This window comes from Podarcis cretensis (assembly GCF_951804945.1).
Source record: "Podarcis cretensis genome assembly, chromosome: Z".
Taxonomy (NCBI): domain Eukaryota; kingdom Metazoa; phylum Chordata; class Lepidosauria; order Squamata; family Lacertidae; genus Podarcis; species Podarcis cretensis.
In genome coordinates this window covers 9,364,810-9,385,660 of record NC_137184.1, presented here as the reverse complement: position 1 = coordinate 9,385,660, position 20,851 = coordinate 9,364,810, and the positions used below count along the sequence as shown (strand labels likewise).

General features: G+C 46.4%; 1 protein-coding gene across 2 annotated transcripts; it reads left to right on the top strand.

Annotated features, from left to right (window-relative positions):
* The first annotated feature begins 5,439 nt into the window (after window positions 1-5,439).
* NELFB (negative elongation factor complex member B) lies at window positions 5,440-19,855 on the top strand. 2 transcript variants are annotated; one of them, XM_079962118.1, is made up of 13 exons: window positions 5,440-5,639; window positions 6,526-6,689; window positions 7,117-7,216; window positions 9,613-9,843; window positions 10,753-10,938; window positions 11,774-11,886; window positions 14,583-14,685; window positions 15,163-15,258; window positions 16,002-16,144; window positions 16,759-16,865; window positions 17,526-17,667; window positions 18,123-18,231; window positions 19,281-19,855. In XM_079962118.1, the coding sequence occupies exons 1-13, from the start codon at window positions 5,538-5,540 to the stop codon at window positions 19,419-19,421; spliced, it is 1,737 nt and encodes a 578-aa protein (XP_079818244.1). In that variant the 5' UTR covers window positions 5,440-5,537; the 3' UTR covers window positions 19,422-19,855. The 2 variants fall into 2 exon arrangements, with proteins under 2 accessions (XP_079818244.1, XP_079818245.1); XM_079962119.1 differs by lacking the exons at window positions 5,440-5,639; window positions 6,526-6,689; window positions 7,117-7,216 and adding an exon at window positions 7,231-7,966.
* Window positions 19,856-20,851: the final 996 nt, after the last annotated feature.

Genomic DNA, 20,851 nt, shown 5'->3' with positions numbered 1-20,851 from the left:
GTGTGGAAAATACTAATAAAATTCATTATATTTTTTTTAAAAAAGGATATGAAGTTATGTTCTATGATTGTTGGAAATGATATGTTAAAAAACCCCAATAAAAATATATATATTCAAAAACAAAATAAAAACAAAGTAAAACTAGAACAGAGGGACGTGGGTGGCGCTGTGGGTAAAACCTCAGCACCTAGGACTTGCCGATCGTATGGTCGGCGGTTCGAATCCCCGCGGCGGGGTGCGCTCCCGTCGTTCGGTCCCAGCGCCTGCCAACCTAGCAGTTTGAAAGCACCCCCGGGTGCAAGTAGATAAATAGGGACCGCTTACCAGCGGGAAGGTAAACGGCGTTCCGTGTGCTGTGCTGGCTTGCCAGATGCAGTTTGTCACGCTGGCCACGTGACCCGGAAGTGTCTGCGGACAGCGCTGGCTCCCGGCCTCTAGAGTGAGATGAGCGCACAACCCTAGAGTCTGGCAAGACTGGCCCAAACGGGCAGGGGTACCTTTACCTTTACCTAAAACTAGAACAGACTACAGAGCTCAGTGACAAACAGCCTTACCTGTCACCATCACCATGTTGTCCAACAATTGATTCAACAATTGACCCACACCCCATGCTCTCCTATTGAATAGCTGGGCAGGCACAGCTGTTCATAAGAAGAGCTTGCTGGACCAGATCAATGGCCAGCGTCCTGTTCCCACAGTGGCCAACTAGATGCCGATGGCAAACCCACAAGCAGGACCTGAACACAAGAGCTTGCTATCAGGTTTTGTTTGCTTCCCATTGCCAGGTAAAATCACGGTGCAGGGGGCACAGAACAGGAGCAGCAAGGGACATGTCCTGGGGTGGTCTTGATGGCCAGGTAGACCTGGAGGGCCACATTTGGCCCACCATGCCCACCCACCCACTACCTGTGTGTAAGATTGCCAGGAAAGGTGCATTCCAGAGCCTGAGATTTCAGGGGTCAGACTTGAGGTGGAGGGCTGGCCCCAGTGATTATATTTATTTCATAAAATGTATCGACCAATTGATTGTAGGGGGGGGGGGACTCAATGTGGTTGTCCCACCACCACCACCACCAAAGCAACGTCTTGGGGCGACCCCTGGTGATTTCATGGAGCAGCCACCGGTGATGTCGTTCAGCATGGCACATTAAGCATTAGCAACAGTCACTGAGGGCATGCTATTTGCACACACGAAAACACAAAGACTAACAAATGAGGTTAATTGGGAGATGGGAAGGAGCAGACCTCCTTCCAGCAGGGTCTATGAAGTAATTTGCAGCCGTCCACCTGCCGCCTGGAGGGAGGCAGGCAAACCTGGAGACTCCAGGTCAGCTGTGGCACCTTTACCTGTGTGTCTATTGAATCAAAGGTGTCATGTGAATAATACAGAACAACAGACCACCGATTCTTACTGGTTGAATTACACAAGGCAATGTCATTTCATAACACTTCCAAAGGAGAGCAAAAGAGCTGCATAAAACACCAAAGGAGAAGCAGGGAGTGATACTGTGTTGTCTGGACTGCCCCCCTCCCCCCATTTCCAAATGAGCTGAGCAGCCGTCTGGTTCAGTGGAAGGGCTCATCAATCCAACACGCCTGCCCTCTGGGTCGAAAGAAAAAAAGTGGGGCAGGGGGAGAGAGGAGAGGCACAGCAATCTATTGTATCCAAGTCTCCTAATTTGTGAATTTTGCCATGAAATATTTATTAGTGCTCCTAATTTGCACATAGACACGAAGGAAGGAAGGAAAGAAGATAAAGCACTGAAGACTAGTTACAACGAAGGTAATCTCACTAGGCATAAATCACTTGTTAAACAGACTTCGAAAGAAGGATTATTAATATTTCTAAAGGCCTTCCCTTCCCCAGCCCCTCTGTGTCACGAGGAAAACCACTCTCCCCACCTCATTGTGCCTGAAATGTGCTTTGTCCTCAGGGTCATCCCAGATGCCTGGCGTGCTCCACTTTGTTCTAGGCCAATGGTCAGACGTGATGTTGTGCACTGGTGATTCTACAGAGCCTAAAAGGGGCCTTGGTAGAATAGAGTGGTAGAATAGAGGAGTGCATCAAGGGTGGCTGCTTAGACATGACACCCCCAAAAAGAGAGATTTGCATAAAGTCTGCATGTGCTAATGTGTAAATAAGGTGAAAATTTAGAAATATTGAGTAGTGCTTTTTCCCCTGGGAGTACTCAAGAGTACCACGGGTGGCGCTGTAGTCTAAACCACAGAGCCTAGGGCTTGCCGATCAGAAGGTTGGCGGTTTGAATCCCCGCAACAGGGTGAGATCCCGTTGTTCAGTCCCTGCTCCTGCCAACCTAGCAGTTCAAAAGCACGTCAAGTGCAAGTAGATAAATAGGTACCGCTCCAGCAGGAAGGTAAACGGTGTTTCCATGCGCTGCTCTGGTTAGCCAGATGCGGCTTAGTCGTGCTGGCTCCCTCAACCAATAAAGCGAGCATCGCAACCCCAGAGTTGTCTGTGACTGGACCTAATGGTCAGGGGTCCCTTTACCTTTTACTCAAGAGTACGCTGTACTGGCATCCTTATCCCCTGCCCCAAATGTTAAAAGTGTGGCACTTAATGTAACAATTTCATCGTGAGTACTGGCACCTTTTTTTTCTTTTTTTAAAAAAAGAAATGATAATGACTATAATGAAAGTAAAAATAGACAGTTGGCAAGGCTGTGAGCAGGTGATCTGTGTACCTGCTCAGACTGTGCTTTAGAGTTGACTGCTGATGGCTGAATTTAAGGCCTCTGGTACTCTCCCTTCTGATGGTTCTTTATCCGAATACATTCAAAATGACTGAGGGGATGGAGCGACTATCCCAATGGAAAAAGTAATTCTTCATCCTAGCTCTCTTTATTCACTGGTCCTCCAAAAGTGTACACACTGTACATTCCCCCTCAAAGAATTCTGGGAACTGTGGTTTTGTTAAAGGTACTGGGAATGGTAGCTCTGTGAAGCACAAATTACAGTTCCCAAGATTCCTACGGGGTCCCTTTACCTTTACCTTTAAGTCCCGTTGAGCTCACTTACTTCTACAGTGGTACCTCAGGTTAAGAACTTAATTCGTTCCGGAGGTCCGTTCTTAACCTGAAACTGTTCTTAACCTGAAGCACCACTTTAGCTAATGGGGCCTCCTGCTGCTGCCGTGCCGCTGGAGCATGATTTCTGTTCTCATCCTGAAGCAAAGTTCTTAACCTGAAGCACTATTTCTGGGTTAGCGGAGTCTGTAACCTGAAGTGTATGTAACCTGAAGTGTATGTAACCTGAAGCGTATGTAACCTGAGGTACCACTGTAATTCTTCATCCTAGCTCTCTTTATTCAGTGGTCCTCCAAAAGTGTGCACACTGTATATTCCCCCTCAAAGAATTCTGGGAACTGTAGTTTTGTTAAAGGTACTGGGAACGGTAGCTCTGTGAAGGACAAATTACAGTTCCCAAGATTCCTAGAGGGGCTAGGTGGGTGCCATATGCATATGATGTGAACACAGCCCACAAGGCATCACATAGAAGTCAGTGGAAGGGTGCAAAGGGATATATCTGCATAGCTCAGTTGGTAGAATATGAGACTCTTAATCTCAGAGTCATGGGTTCTAACCCCATGTTGGGCAAAAAATTCCTGCAACTAGATGAACCTTATGGTCCCTTCCAACTCTACAATTCTACGATTCTGTGATTAAGAAATATCTATGCTGCCCCAGCTAGGAGCAATTAGGATACTGCTTAACTGACACAGGAGATATGCCTTTCTGGCTAGGATTGCTCGGCATGGTGGCAAACCCACAAAAATTACATTAAAAATATTGTCACCAATAGCAACTCAAAATAGAACAATACTGTATTCAGTGCTATTTTTCTAGAAAATGAGGTGCCGGAACTCACCATGAACGCCTCCTACCTTCTCTTAGAATAGCAATGGCACCCACCTAAGAGGTGCTGGAACTGAGTGAGTTCCGGCTGGAAAAAAAGCCCTGACTGTATTGAGAATGCCTGGAAATGGTGTGAGGGAGATTGCCTTTGCTGTGTAGCATAGTGACATCTGACAATCTGCTATATTCAAATCCCTTCTGAAATCCGTCCCTCCTTCCATTGTTTTTAATTTTATTTTTTATTAAAAGATTGTTTCCATATTAAGCATTGTAATTTTCAAATAATTAGTTTAACTGTTATTTGATCGCCATCTGAGGCCCCAACTTGTGTGCCCTCCCCAGAAGAAGTCCGGAGGGTGGCAATATGAGAATGGGCCTTTTCCGCAGTGGCTCTCCGTTTATGGAATTCTCTCCCCAGTGAGTTTTGCCTGGCACCTTCACTGCATATTTTTATACACCAGGCAAAAACATTCACGTGTTTTCTGTACTTGTTTTGTATTTTAATGTTAATATTTAAAATATTAAATAATATTTAATATTAATATTTTAAATAATTTATATGGTTCTTGTTGTAAACCGCTTTGGGGGTTTACTACAGTCAAGAAATGTATAAGTTTTGTAGGATAAATAAATAATGCAAACACATTGCCAGACTTCCTATATATGCAAGATGTAAACATTTACGTAACTAATTACTTTCATTGTCGCTTGTTAGTTCTTTCCCTTGTTACTCAAAAGTCTCCAAGCAACTTGCAACACATTAAAAAAATATAACTAGATTATACCATTAACAAAATCATACATAGCACCACCTACAATTCATTACTTGCTTCACCACAACCACTGCCATTCCACACACCAGCCACAAGAAGTGTGTGTGTCTCACAGAAAAACACACATATGAAACATTCATCATAGAACTGTAGAGTTGGGCGGAACCCTGAGGATCATCTAGTCCAACCCCCACCCCCCACCCCCCGCAATGCAGGAATAGGCAGCTGTCCCCTATAGGGCTCGAACCTGCAACCTCGGCATTATCAGCACCACGCTCTAACCAAGGGAACTATTCATTGCCATCCTACTTCTGAGGCACCTCATGAAAATCCACATTAAGGCTGCGTGTTTGAAAAAAAGATGACGGTTGTATTTTAAGGCTGTATTTCTGATGCACCCACCAGCCACAGGAAGCATGTGTATGTCACGCCAACAAAACACCGTCATCCTACTCTTTTGGCAGCTCATGAAAATCCACATTAATAAGGCTGCGCGTTTGAGATCAGAGGAAGGTTGTCTTTTCAAGGTTTTATTCCGAATTGTGTTTGTTTCTGGAAGCATTCCAGAGAACTTGGGTTAGATGGGCAGCATATACAGAAGGAGCCACGGAACAATTACTAGCAGTGAAAAGCACCGGTTCCGTTGTACCGTGGTTATAAGAGTGAGCCCTTCTCAAGACCTTGCCGCAGTCCCCTTCGCAGAGTTTGGAAGGATGCGTGGAGAGACCTACCTTCAGCCTGCGCCCAGAGCGGAACCCTTTGTGCTACAGGAGCGGTTTGCGGGAGGACGCCTTACGGGAGTGCTCCGCGGCGCTCTGGGGGGCCGGTTGCGATGTGAGACCCAGGCATAAGGGGGCGGGCGGACCCCATTCAAAGAGGAGGGTGCTGCGCCATGTTTGCCGGGCTGCAGGACCTCGGAGTGGCTAACGGGGAAGACTTGAAAGAGACGCTGACCAACTGCACGGAGCCGCTGAAGGCCATCGAGCAGTTCCAGGTGCGTGGGCCTCCCTCCGTCCCTCCCGTGGCCCTGGAGGCTTAACCTTGGAGGCACCGGCTAGAGATGGTGTGGTTGCATCTTTGTGTTCCCGCGCAAGCCTCGTATAAAAAAGAAAGGAAGGTGCCTCTCGGAGCATGTGCAGAGTGCAGTCACGCTCTCGCGTAGGAAACGGCCGTATGGCCATGCCCGGTTGTTGTTGTTTTTAAATGCAAAACAAAACAAACAAACACCCAGTATGCAAAAATTGCTTTGGGATGCAATTCTAGGCACACTTACCTAGGAATAGGTCCTACTAGTGGTTAGGAGCGATAGACTCATAATCTGGGGGACCAGGTTCGCGTCTCCACTCCTCCACATGCAGCTGCTGGGTGACCTTGCACACTTTTTTGAAGTCTCTCAGCCCCCCTCATCTCACAGAGTGTTTGTTGTGGGGGAGGAAGGGAAAGGAGAATGTTAGCCGCTTTGAGACTCCTTAAAGGGAGTGAAAGGCAGGATATCAAATCCAAACTCCTCTTCTTCTTGACAATTAAGTCTCTTTCAAGCAGGAGTGGGAAACTTTGTCAATCCAAGGGCCGCTTTCCTTTCTGGTCAACCTTCTGGGGGCCACATGCCAGTGGTGGGCAGGGCCAGATGCAAAACTGAGTGGAACAAAAATTGTAAAAATTATCTTTGTACAGTAGACTAGTTTCTGCACACATTTGAACGTCCCTCTCCAATATGTAGGCAAGTAAGAGGCATTGCCAGATAGTAATAATTTATTACCTACCCTTTGCCATAAGGACCCAGGAATTCTAAGGGCCAGATAGAGATTCCCACCCTTTGCTTTAGAGATATGAGATCTGCAGCATGCTACCTTGACACAGTTTGTGTATGACATTGACAGACAGAAAATGGCATCCTCCTGCCCACTCTTCAGTCCGCCCTGCCATTCCTGGACCTTCACGGCACCCCCAGGCTTGAGTTCCACCAGTCTGTGTTTGACGAGCTGAGGGAGAAGCTGCTGGAGAGGGTCTCAGCCATTGCCTCTGAAGGAAAGGTTGATGAAAGGTATGTTTGGAATACTTATGTGGGGAAGGACATCTTCCTGTTTTGTTTTTTTTGTAGTAGTGCTAAACATGTGGCACTGTGGGTTAAACCACAGAGCCTAGAAGGTCGGCAGTTCGAATCCCCGTGACGGGGTGAGCTCCTGTTGCTCAGTCCCTGCTCCTGCCAACCTAGCAGTTTGAAAGCACATCAAAGTGCAAGTAGATAAATAGGTACCGCTCTGGCAGGAAGGTAAACGGCATTTCCATGCGGTGCTCTGGTTCGCCAGAAGCGGTTTTGTCATGGTGGCCACATGACCTGGAAGCTGCACGCCGGCTCCCTCGTCCAATAAAGCGAGATGAGCGCCACAACCCCAGAGTCGGTCACGACTGGACCTAATGGTCAGGGGTCCCTTTACCTTAAACATGTTCTGCATGCCTCTCTCGTCCAGATACAAGAAGCTGGAAGACCTCCTGGAGAAGAGCTTTCCCTTGGTCAAGGCGCCATCAATCCAACCTGTGGTGATGTGTGTCATGAAACACCTGCCCAAGGTACACTGAATCACTAGCATTCAATATTTGGCATTGCCTGATTTTGGGGAAGGCTGCCTATGCCTAGAAATTGGTATTCGGCCTAGGATTCTGTATTCTCATGGGGATGGATTGTAGCTCCGGGTCAGAAACATAAGAAGCTTCCTTATATTGAGTCTGGTTGAATTAGTCCATCTAACTTAGTATTGTTTATGCTGACTGGCAACAATTCTCCAGGATTTCAGGATAGAGTCTTTCCCAGCCCTTCTTGAAGATTCTGGGGATTGAACCTGGGACCTTATGTGTGCAAAGCAGATGCTCTACCATTGAGCTGTGACTCTTCTAGAGCATCTGCTTTGCAAATATATCTGGGACGTCTTGAAAGGCAGCCAAGAAGTTTCTTTCATAGAAAATATAACAAGGCATTGCATCGCATAAAAAAATACAGCAGTAACTACAATAAAAAGTCAGTAACATTAACAGTAAAAACGTGTGTGTGTGTATTACAAAGACCAGTTTTTGCCAGGCGCAGGTGCCCCTTATTACTCTTCCAAGGCCAGAGAATTAAAATTGATGGAAAGCAGGTGGTTCCTCCCTCAAGATAAGGAGGGGTGGGAGTTCACTGTCTTGAAGGTTCCATCAGTTGAGCATCATGATTGGTTGCATCAAGTCATGGGATTGGGGCCAGTTTTGCTTAAATCTGACGGGTTATCTTCCTTCTTGTGCTGTAGTTATGCTGCTGAATTGAAAACTGATACTCTGCGTAGCTGCGTAAGTGTTTGTTCAGTTGTTAGCCAGATAAGAAAGCTCTGGTGTTTTTTAAGCTTCCAAGTTACTTTACTTTGTGCTGTTACCATAAAACTTTTTTTAACTCTCTAACTTTCCATTAATAGAACTTTAAAATATTTTTATAAAGAAGTTTGTTCTTTTTTAATGTATTTTTATTGAAGATTTTCTTGATTTACGAAGGTATGTGCAATGTCTCTCTCTCTCGTATTTTTTTTCCATGTAACACATTTTTTTTTTTTTTACAAATCAGTTTCATTTGTTGAGACGTTAGGAAGAATAGGGGGAAAGAGGTGGGGGGGGAAAGATGAGTGGGGGTGGGGTCGAGTGGTGATGTTTCTATTTTACTTAATATATGTGGGGTTTTGTGTCAGCGTTGCTTGTGCAGGTTCTCTGCTGTTCACTTGTGTTCCTTTGGTGGTGAGAGAGGTTGGGGTTGGGCTAGGGCTAGGGTGTGGCTGTTCATTTGTGGTTGGCTGTGGTGGTCTTTGATTTCATGTAGGGTGGGTGTTTTGGATCAGGTTAGCCATATTGATTTGTATACTGTTGGTGGATTTTCGTCATTGTCTTGTTGGGCTCTGTATGTGATAAAAGGGAGCCATACCGGGGTGAAGGCATCTTCTTCTATTTGTCCCCGTGTCAGTTTGCTTATTGGTTAATTTTTCTAGTAAGGCTGTTTCCTATACTATTTGGTACCATTGGTCCATGCTTATTCCTGACAGGTCTCCCCAGTGTCTGGTTATGATGTTTCTGGCTGCTAAGAGTAGGTGGGTTATGAGTTCTTTGTGGTGTAAGTGGGCATTATTGTCTTGGAAGATGTTTAGTAGGGCCATTTCTGGGTGATTTCTAATACTTGCTTGGTTATTTTACATATTTCTCGTATGACTGTTGTCCAGAATAGTTGGATTTCGGGACACTCCCACCCACCACATGTGGATATATGTGCCTGTAGCAGTGCACCCTCTCCGGCATTTTGGTGAGGTTCCTGGGCATATTAGTGCTAGTTTTCTTGGTGTTAGGTAGCACCTGTAGGTGATTTTCAAAGTGAGTTCTTTTCTTTTTGTTGATATGGATTTAAAGGGGAGTTTAGACCACATTCTGGTCCATTGAGTGGGGTTAATCTTGTAGCCTTTGTCATCCTCTCATTGTTTTTTGATTGTGTCTAGGGAGTTTGTGGGATTTTGGAATAGTATTTTGTATATTGCGGATACCATCCCTTTACCGTGTCCCTTGTTGTTAGGAGAAGGTTTTCGAAGGTTTTCAGGGACCTAGTTGCTGCTGATTTTACTACTGGATTGTTTAAGAGGGCAAAGAAGTTTGTTCTTTGAGTTACTGGACCTACTCAGCTTGATTATGTTCCAGAGATGGGTCAGTCTCCACAAACTCCATCAGAAGATCTCAGTGATTGAGGTGGAACAAAAGGAATTGGGCAGCCCTGCCCTCTTTCCTGAAAGTCAGCCAACAAGTTTCCTTAAGTAATATTAATAACTAATTTGGGGTGTTGAAAGCGCATTATGATAAAAATGCCAGCTCTTAAATGCAAAGGATGCTGTTACCAGGGTCTCATGAAGGGACCAACCTTATGATTAACTCTCACTGAAATTCTCTCCTAACTGTGTGTCTGGCCACAGGTGCCAGACAAGAAGCTGAAGTTGGTGATGGCTGACAAGGACCTGTACAAAGCATGTGCCGTGGAGGTGAAGCGTCAGATTTGGCAGGATAACCAGGCCCTGTTTGGTGACGAGGTGTCCCCTCTGCTGAAGCAGTACATCCTGGAGAAAGAAAATGCCTTGTTCAGCTGTGACCTCTCTGTCCTGCACAACTTCTTCAGCCCTACTCCCAAAATGAGGCGCCAAGGCGAGGTGAAGTCCAAGCACCCAGCGCATTGGTTTGAGCATTGAGGCTGGGCGTGGGAAACTGGTTTATTTTAATAAATCGAGGGTGGGGAACCTTTTTCAGCTCATGGGCCAAATTCTCTTGTAGGTAGCCTTCTGGGGGCCACTTGCTAGTGGTGGGCAGGGTAGGAGGCAAAAGTGGGTGGAGCAATGAATTTTACCTTTGCATAGTAGGTTTGTTTCTGTGCACACACTCACACCCCAGCTCTGTCCTCCATCCGTGCAAGCAAAAGGCTATATCGGAGTTCAGAGATGCGTTCCAGCCAAGTAGAAGCGATCGAGGGTGCAAAGCAGAGCCAGTTGAAGGGTGTGGCCTGGGGAGAGGGGCATGGCTGGTATCTGTGTGGCCTGGAGAGAGTCCTGAGGACCAGATAGAGCTTAGAGCTGCATTTGGCCCTGGGTGTTCCCCAGCCCTGTAATAACTGGTGAGCCCTAGTATCAGACTCAAGATTTGAAAGATCAAATATCAATCCCTTCGACCTCAAGACTCCCTGAGTGACTCTCAGCCAGTTCCTATCTCACTTAGGCTACCCTCCCTCTTAGGGTTGTTGTGAGGATAAAATGCAGTGAGGGAAGGTTATATATGCTGCTGTGATGTTATTGAGTTAGATTAGAAGGATGGCCTGTTAAAAATTAAATGACTAATTTGTGCTCTGCACTGAAGCTTGCAGAGTGATGTGGGGGCCAAATCTCAAAAAGTGTGATATAGAGAACTAGAGCACTAGACAAGGATTGGGGAGAGACCTGGGTTCAAATTCCCTACTGAGAGAGAACCTAAATGACTCAACGTTGCTGCCCTGATTTTAAGCCCCAGTGTCCCCCATTAGAACGTTTGGGTGATTCTCCAGCCTCATGTTTCTGTCTTTGGGATTGAAGGTGGTCCAGAAGCTCACCCAAATGATTGGGAAGAACGTGAAACTCTACGACATGGTGCTGCAGTTCCTGCGGACCTTGTTCCTGCGGACACGTAATGTCCATTACTGCACGTTGCGGGCAGAGCTCTTGATGTCCCTGCATGACCTAGATATCAGCGAGATCTGCTCGGTTGACCCCTGTCACAAGGTATGGGTGCAAGGACTCGGGTGCGTGCAGTTGTGGGGGGTACCCCCAGTTAGAAACAAGACCTCTTAACTCCTCCTTGTCTTTTCAGAGGGGTGGAGCAATTCCCCAAGGAGGCAATGTTACAATAGGCCAATACAGACAGTTCAGAACACATCTTTCCACAGTGGTTAATTGATGTCTGGTTTCCCACGATTTATATGATTCTTTGTGTTACTGTTGAAAACCATGTTGATATTTTTTAATGGAAGAGTACATAAATACTTTTATAAACAATAAATAAATAAATTTGGGGCTTTTTTAGTTCAGAGAAAAGACAAGTAACCTGCTCTGAGACCCCACAGCTAATTCTCCCCTTGTCTCCTCGCTGGCCCAAGTAGAACCAATTCAGCCAGCTAGCCCTGGGGGTTATCTAATGCTTATTTCCCCTAAATTGATTTTTGAATTTTATTGTTATTCATGTTTTTAAACTGTATTTTATGCTGCTTTTATAATTGAGTGTTTTAAATTTGTTGTTAGCCACCCTGAGCCCGGTTTTTGAACCAGGAAGGGCGGGGTATAAATAAAAATTTATTATTATTAAGTAGGAGGCAATGTATTGGAAGAAGATGGTTGTTTTTTAAAATGCACAGTATGGAGAAAGAGAAAATTTCAGAGGCCTTGTGGGCATCTTGAGAAGGCCACCATGCTCAATGGCACCACATGTTGGCACCACCCCCTGTTTCACAAACTTGCTGCAATGGTCTCTTGTCTGTTCCTTAGGAAAGGAAATTAATCTGTGTGTCTCTAAGGGTGAGTGTCCTCACAGAGTGTGCTGAACCTTTCCCTTCTTTGGCAGTTCACCTGGTGCCTGGATGCCTGCATTAGAGAGAGGTTTGTGGACAACAAGAGGGCCAGAGAGCTGCAAGGCTTCCTCGATGGAGTGAAGAAAGGGCAAGAGCAAGTCCTGGGGTAAGTCATTGCAAATCAGGTGATCCAGCCTTCCTTCTTTCGCTGTACAGAGTGTCACGCCATTTTCATAGAGAGTGGGGAAAACGCCTTTAATTAGCACCAACAGATTTCATAGTGTGGGTTCACCAGGTTTTGAGTTACCCACACGAATCTGAGACTGGGTGTTAAAGGAATTAATATTTTGAAAAGGGTTGTGGTAGGAGTGGAAATATTCCTGAGGGGAAGGCACAATGTTCCACCACCTGTTTTGGTAGTAACGTGTTTTGGAAAGGGCAACTTGTGACTCCAGCAGATATTCCTGGACTATTACTAATGCCCTTCACCAACAAATCCCAGGTCAGGTTACAACAATTGAAAATTCAGAATTAAAAATGGTTATAACAGATTACAGCCACAGGAATATTGGGGGGGGGGGCTGGAAAAAACACACATATCGTGTGTCAAAGGACAGGATAAAGAGGTGCAAAATTTGATAGCCAAGTTGCTCACCTGGGCTAAATGAGTTGAGCTTATAATACCCATCCTGGCCTGATTGCGCTGGCTGCCAATTAGTTTCCAGGTCCAATTCCAGGCTCAGGATCTCAATACGTTAAGGACCTCCTCTCCCCTACAAACTGACTCAGACCACATGCTTGTCTTCCAAGGCCCTTCTCTGTGTTTTTTCTATTATTATTATTCTGTGTAATTATGTTTTTAATGTTGTATGTTACCCCGGGATCTTCGGATAAAGGGTGGTATATAAATTGAACAAATAATACATAATAATCTTCAGCATTTGCCAGAAGTTGTATGATGAAGGTACCAGCTGCACCTCTGCAGGGAGGGAATTCCATAACGTAAGGGCTGCCGTAATGATGCCCTCCCCTGGGCCACCACCCTAAACTACTTAGTTTTAAAAATATTTTTATTAATATTACAGTATTACACTTGGTAGCCAAGATCATTATACATCAAACCAGCTTGTTTGTCAAGAAAAAAGGAAATCAAGTAGTTAGGATTAGGAAAAGGAAAAGGAAAATGACATTTGAAGGAGAAAAGGGGCAGCATAGCAAAATCTTCTGAGAGAGGTTGAACTACCCAGAGGCCTCCCTCTGCTGAACTTAACATCCTAGAGACTACAGCTCCCATCATCCCTGCCCACTGGCCATGCTGGCTGAGGCTGATAGAAGCAGGAGTCCTACCACAGCTTGAAGGCCACCACTGTTAGAGAGGAGTTGTGTTTGAGCTGTATTTATTGAATTTATATACCGTATTTTTCGCCCTATAGGGCGCACCTAGTGGGGGGGGGAATAAAGAAAAAAAATTATTTCCTTCCCAGGCGCGGGGCTGGGGCGGGGGAAGCCCGAGCTTCCCCCGAACCCAGCCCCCAGAACAGGCTGCTATCCGCAAGCCTAGGGAGCCCGGTGGGAACTCCCGAGGGCTCTCCAGGCTTTCGGATATCTGCCCGAAGCCCGGGGCGTGCTGCTCAGCGCGCCCCAGGATTCGGGGTGCAGGCTGCTATCCGCAAGCCTAGGGAGCCCAGCGGGAACTCCCATGGGCTCCCAAGGCTTGTGGATAGCTTCCTGAAGCCTGGAGAGCGAGAGGGGTCGGTGCGCACCGACCCCTCTCGCTCTCCAGGCTTCAGCGAAAGCCTGCATTCGGCCCATAGGACGCACACACATTTCCCCTTCATTTTTGGAGGGGAAAAGGTGCGTCCTATAGAGCGAAAAATACGGTGCCTCCCAATACCCAAATGTCTCAGGGTGATTCGCAGAACAAAATCATAATATGAAGCCACAAAATATATAATCAAAAACAACAACCCAATGATACCCCGGGAAAAAACCCCACGTTTTAAAAGGGCATAGGATGTCAATCAGATCAACCAAAGGTCTGGTTAAAAAGGAATGTTTTTGCCTGGTGACTAAAGGTGTATAATGAAGGCGCCAGGCGAACTTCCCTGGGTAGAGCATTCCACAGATGGGGAGCCACTGCAGAGAAGGCTTGTTCTTGTGTTGCCACCCTCCGGACCTCTCGAGGAGGAGGCACATGAAGAAGGGCCTAAGAAGATTATCTCAGGGTCTGGGTAGGTTCATATGGGAAGAGGTGGTCCTTGAGGTATTGCAGTCCTGAGCCATTGAAGGCTTTATAGGTCAAAACCAGCACTTTGAATTGGGCCCGGAAACTAATTGGTAGCCAGTGGAGTCAGACCAGGATCTGTGTAATATGCTCAAACCATCTTGCTGTGGTGTGCAACTTGGTCGCTGAATTCTGCACTACCTAAAGTTTCTGAACTGTCTTCAGAGGCAGCCCTACGTATGACGCATTGCAGCAATCTAACCTGTAGGCCTTTAGCTGAAGATCATTGATTGTCCATAAGTAGGCTGGCGCTGAGAAGCCAGCAGAGCATCTCTTTTTAGAAAGCTCATTTACATGTGATTAAAAAGTGTCCTTTTAGGAGTCTGAGAACTCCCATTTGCAATACCTGTTTAATTAAATGGAAGGTACGCCTGGTAACATTCACATTTACAGAGAGATCTTCTTCCGTATTTTCAAAGGCTACATGTATAGATGGCTACAATAATATCATTATTATTTGACAGACTTTCTGGCTTTCAAAAGGAGCCAGAATAATAATTTTGTGTGAGCAAACCTATTTCAGTTGTGGGCCTACGTGTTTGATGTTCTGTTACCTTCTGTCCACCTTACCCCAACAGGGATTTATCCATGATACTGTGTGATCCATTTGCCATCAACACCTTGGCTCTGAGCACCATCCGCCACCTGCAAGAACTGATTGGGCAGGATATGTTACCCAGGGTGAGTGAGACATTGATGGTCTCCCAGATAGAGTCAGCAACTGAAGGCCCCAGGATACAGCTCCACACAACCCACACCCCCCACAAGAGTGTACCATTCCATCTCCCCCAGTTGCCAAGTGAAATGTGCAGAAGTCTTGCATAGCAGTCCGTAGTCAGAATGGGGGTCTGGCCTGATTGACCACTGTGGGATCCAGGATGCTGGACTATATGGGAACATAGGAAGCTGCCTTATTGGTCCATCTAGCTCAGCATTTACCTACACTGGCAGGCAGCTGCTCTCCAGGATTTCAGGCTGAGGACATTTCCAGCCCTACCTGAAGGTGCTTTAGATTGAGCCTGGGACCTTTACGTGCATGAAAGATGCTCTTCCCTTCCAACAAGAAGGCCTTTGATCTGATATCCTGCAGGACTCTAAAAGTTCTTCAGGATTTGAAAAAGGTGATGATGAGTTACTTTGCTTTTCTTGAATTTTCAGGAAAGCCCTGATCTACTGCTTCTCCTGAGGATGTTGACACTGGGACAGGGAGCTTGGGACATGATTGACAGTCAGATCTTTAAGGAACCCAGAATGGTAAGAGTGTCCGTGTGCATCACTTTGAGCTGCCTGTGATGCCTAAGATCTAATTCTCGCTTAGAGTGTCACGCTGTAGAATAGCCGGACCACTCCAGACACATATGGCTGCGAGTGCTTCTCCCAGGTCTGGGCTGGACATCAGTAATGATTGTGTAGGCCAGAGACAGGAGATGTGGTTGTGTACAAGCTGGAGGTACAGCACTAGATTGGAGAGACAGGGCAGGAAGCAAGGGAAATCAGGAGGGAGAAGAGAGAATCTACATAGGAGCAGAGGAAGTGGTCCATTTAGCTCAGTATTGTCTGTACTGACTGGCAGTGGTTCCCCAGGGTTTAAGATGAGGGATACTCCTACATGGAGATGCCAGGGATTGAACCTGGGACCTTCTACATTCAAAGCAGGTGCTCTGCCACTGAGCCACAGCCGTTCCCCACGTGACACTTCTGCATGGCTTCTTAATGAGAAAAGTTGCTCAGAGTGGCAGCCCAGACTTAGCAAATCTGCTTTACAGGGCCTGTTGCTTCTCCATTGGTTTGGAAGGTCATCTGTTTTCAGGCTGTAGGGCAGGGGCTGGGAACATGTGACCCAGATGCTGAACTACAACTTCCATCATCCTGGACCTTAAGCCATGCTGACTGATGGGAGTTAAGAGTCCCACAGCATTTGGAAACCCACAGGTTCCTCCCATCCCTGCCTTCCATTTTCTGTCTATTGACCCTCACTTTCCTTCTCTGCTCCTCAGGAAGTAGACTTGATTACCAGGTTCCTACCACTGTTGATGTCTTTCGTGGTGGATGACCACACGTTCACCGTTGATCAGAAGCTGCCTTTGGAAGACAAGGGCCCAGCAACTTACCCCACCACAATCCCAGATTTATTTCCCAAGTGAGTCATATCAAACACTGAAGCGTTTTGCCATTTATAGTCCTCCTTGCAAGCAAAGCAGTGGAGGTGTGTCTGAAAAGACCCATAAGGAAGGGAACTAACTCTGTGGCCAGAGAAAGTGGAGAGCTATTGGGGGGGGGGAGACCATAACTGATTGAAGTTATCTATTTCCTGTCGCTGCAGCCAGAAGAGAGCTTTAGGCTCCATTCCACCTCCAGGGATTGCTCCACATTTGAGGAGGCTGTGGCCTCTAGCGCTGGACCCATTCACTGGAGATTTTTAACTAGAGATTGGCTGGCCATCTGTCAGGGATTTTTTCGCTGTGATTCCTGCAGTCCAACTCTGCAATTACATGATTCTGTGAATCTAACGTGTGTGCAGCCAGTGCTTCCTTCAGTTGGCTGGGCTTGGAATCTCTGGCTTTCATCTGAGTTAATCTTCCCAATTGTTTTCAAGGGCATTTACTCTGAGTAGGACCAGCAAGGGACACCACCAGTTCCCTCTTAAACTCCAAAGATGTTTGTAGCCAGAGCAATGAAAGTTTGAATTCAATTCACTCTGTTCATTCCTGGAAATAGTGGGGAACGGCAGCTTAAAACTCTTTTGCACCCTAGATTTCTGCAAGAGCACCGGATCGCATGCGAGATTGGGCTCTACTACGTGCTTCACATCACTAAGCAGAGGAACAAGAATGCTCTTCTCCGGATGCTCCCCGCCCTTGGTAAGTTGCCCTTCCAAAGGATCTGCCGTTCTGCCCAGACACTTCGGTCCAGTGCCAAGCGCCAAACTTTTAGAAGACATCTAAAGGCAGCCCTGTTTAGGGAAGCTTTTAATGTTTAATAGGTTATTGTATTTTAGTGTTCTGTTGGAAGCCGCCCAGAGTGGCTGGGAAAACCCAGCCAGATGGGTGGGGTATAAATAATTATTTATTATTATTTATTATTACTATTATCTCCCTCCTTTGTTTTCCAAACAGTTGCCTGCAGAGCCAAGCGATATTGCCAACTCAGTTTTACTTGGAGTAGAATGCGCCCCCCCCCCCCCGTGAATGGGCCATTAAGTTCAGTGTGTCTGTCACATCCATTAAGTTCAGTGTGTCTGTTCTGAGTAGGATTAGATTTTGGCTACAGCCCAACCAGAACAACCAGATACAAGAGAGCTAGCATGCAGTCTCAGAGTTGGTTGCATACGGCTCAGTACAGCTTAGACCATGTCACACATAAAGAGAGGGATCCCGCCTTGGTCCTTCTGTGTGCAAGGTGGATGCTTTGGCTCTTCCCTGAGCTGCCTGGGAGAAAGGTGGGATAGAAATGTGCCTGGTAAAAAAGGATTGCCTCTCAAGATCACCTGGGGATTCTCTGTTGCTGCTTTGGTCCTGCAGGGGAGACATTCAGTGATCTGGCCTTCGGTGACATCTTCCTGCACCTGTTCACCAGCAACCTCACCCTCCTCAGCGATGAGTTTGCTCAAGAGGAGTTCTGCACTAGCCTTTTTGATGACTTCTTCCTCCCCACCTGCTTGAGGTACTGTCCTTTTCTGAAACAGGGTCACATGGCTCTCAGTCAGAGAATTTGCAGGCAGTGGCCTTCCTGTTAGGCTGGTGCTGTCATTGAACTGGGCTGTATTCAATCTACTGTTTGTAATGCCCGCTAAAAGCTTTTGTTTGTTTATTTAGGCAAGCCTACCTGATTATGTTGTTTTGTTGGGCGGTTTTTTGTTTTTTGTTTTTTAAACTGAGATTGTGTATTTTTTCATAAATGTTATCTACCTTTTAAAAAAAGTTCAATTTTATTAGTATTTTCTTAAGAATGTTCTGCAAGCCATTTTAGAGCGTTTGGGATTTGACCTCCACAATAAGGGCCACCTGCTCCCCACTACAGCAGTGTGCCCAGAGGGAACAGCTGGGGAGTGGACTGCCCAACCCCCAGCCAAGAGTCTTTCAGCTGTAGGCTTTTTCATCTCTTCTGCTACTTAACAGGAAGGAGAATGTACACAGACACGTGCTGAGGCTCCTGCTTCACCTCCATCACAAGGTGGCACCTGCCAAGTTGGAGTCCCTGCAGAAGGCACTGGAGCCTCCCAAGCAGGTAAAGTGGTGGGTGGGACATGGATTGAACACAAGTACCACAGTCATTTGTTTTGCCCTGAATGATTTTCTTGGAAGGCACGCTATGCTTTGAACTGGAAGCCGTATCTGGATTTGTACACATGGACACAGATACTTCTGGTGGGGAACCTCAGACTCCACCCTGGGATATAATGTGGTGTTTCAGGTCTTTCTATATGGGCGTCGCAACTATCACCAGCCACACCACTCACTCGTCCTGCTTTGTACCCAAAAGGGGTGAGACCTTTGGTGTAGAGGGAGCTGTTACCTTGGAAGAATCTGAGACTGGTGAGAGGTGGGTTCTGAATCCAGGAGGTACCACTTCAGGCTACCTGATTGGCAAGCTCAAACTTTGCATTGTGGCCTGCATTTATCGCCAGTGGACCTTCCTGTCTCTGTCACTCCTCTGTGTCAGATCTAGCCTAGTATTGCCTTCCTGGACTGACGGTCGCTCCCCGGGGTTCCAGACAGGGAGTCTTTCCCAGCCCTACCTGGAGATGCCAGGGATTGAACCTAGGAACTTCTGGATGAAGCAGATGCTGTACCACTAAGGACATGATGCAATCCATACCACATATACTTGAGAGTGAGGGAATGGTGCAGTCTTTCAGGCCATAGAGTTCAAAACCTAAATTCAAGACATCTGCCTTAATGGAGGATACAGAGGAGCGGGGAAGAGATGCAGAGAAAATAGCTCATGTACAAAGGTGAAATTTGCATTCATTCAGTGCCCCCGATCCATAGGTTCCCCCACTCTTGAAGGAGAGTTTCGTTGATTCTCTCCTCCGTTTCCAGGTCCGCCTTCATTGGTGCCTTTTTCTTTATTCATAATTTTGCACGGTCCCCCAGCTCAAGAACTAAACACAGCTGATGGGTAAACACACCTTTGAAAGTGTGTGTATATGTGTTTAAACAGACAGCCTACAAGAAATAGTGAAAAGAAATGCTAGTAGCAGCTAAAGTGTGATTTAGCAGCTTCAGGTTTTGCGGTTTCTTCACCTTTGTAAAACTTGTGTTTTTGTCGGGCAGAGTGGCGAAGCCTTGAAGGAGCTTTACAACCAGCTCATTGAGAAACTGGAACTCCGCAAGCCCAGCCCTGTCCAAGGCGCCGCCGAAACCCCAACTGTGGACTTGCCCCTGCCAACAGCGGCCCCGCCACCCTCACTCTAGGCTGCGCTTCCCCTGAGCCTCTACGACAAAGTTTATTGTGTTGATCTCACAGCAGAGACCAGACCCACGTCTTGATGCTTGAAACACTCCAGTCATAACCTTTTGCCTGTTTTTCGGACTAGGGTTGCTGAATCTCATCTGGCCTGTTGCCCTAGAAGACAGCTCTGCCCTCAAGATTGACCTTCTGGGGCAAATTTGATACAGCTGTCCTTATTTGATTTGTAAACAGCTTTGGGGGTATAAAAAATAAATATAATAGCTGTAATAATAATAATGGATTTGGTATTATGGGGAAAGGAAACTGACCATGTATGTATTTTTTTGTATTTTTTTTAGATGTTTGCATATAGAAGCCTTGTAATTTAATGGGAATGAATTATTTGTGAAGCTTGGCTTCTCTTTTTTTTTATTAAATATTTTCTTGGTTTACAAAAGTATGTGCAATATGTCTCTCTCTTTTCAAATAACATTTATTACAGATCAGTTTCATTTGTTGAGACATTAGGAAGAAAAGGGGGAAAGAGGTGGAGGGGGGAAAGGTGAGTGGGGTTGGGGTTGGGGTTGGGTGGCAATGTTTCTGTTTTACTTAATATATGTGGGGTTTTGTGTCAGCGTTGCTTGTGCAGGTTCTCTGCTATTCACTTGGGTTTCTTTGGTGGTGAGAGAGGTTGGGGTTGGCCTAGGGTGTGGTTGGTTGTTTGTGATAGGCTGTGGTGATCCTTGTTTTCATGTGTGAGTGGAGTGGGTGGGTGTTTTGGATCAGGTTAGCCATATTGATTTGTATGTTGTTGGTTGATTTTTGTCATTGTCTTGTTGGGCTGAGTATATGATAAAGGGGAGCCATACTGGGGTGAAGGCATCTTCTTCTAGCTTGGCTTCTCTTTTTAGAAGAAGATGATGAAGAAGGGTTTGGACTTGATATCCCACCTTTCACTCCCCTGAAGGAGTCTCAAAGCGGTTCACAATCTCCTTTCCCTTCCTCCCCCACAACAAACACTCCGTGAGGTGAGTGGGGCTGAGAGACTTCAGAGAAGTGTGAGTAGCCCAGGTCACCCAGCAGCTGCATGTGGAGGAGCGAGGAAGCGAACCTGGTTCACCAGATTACGAGTCCACCGCTCTTAACCACTACACCACGCTAGCTTTCATTGTCTTTAGAGAAGACAATGAAATAAGTTTCAAAGGCTGTCCGTTTACTTAATCTCTTACTTCACAAATTCCCGTTTTGGTTTGGAGGTGAGTCCCACTGAATGTGTTAATGTACCAGGCGGGGGCTCTTAATAGTGGCTTCCATGCACCAGAGTTATCTCCTGACCCACTGAGCACAGGGCCGGAGGGGTAACATGCAGCCCCTCCAAGTACTGCTGGAGGTACTCCAGCTCCTGTCGGCCCCAGCCAGCATGGCCAGAGGTCAAGGGTGATGAGAGTTGTAG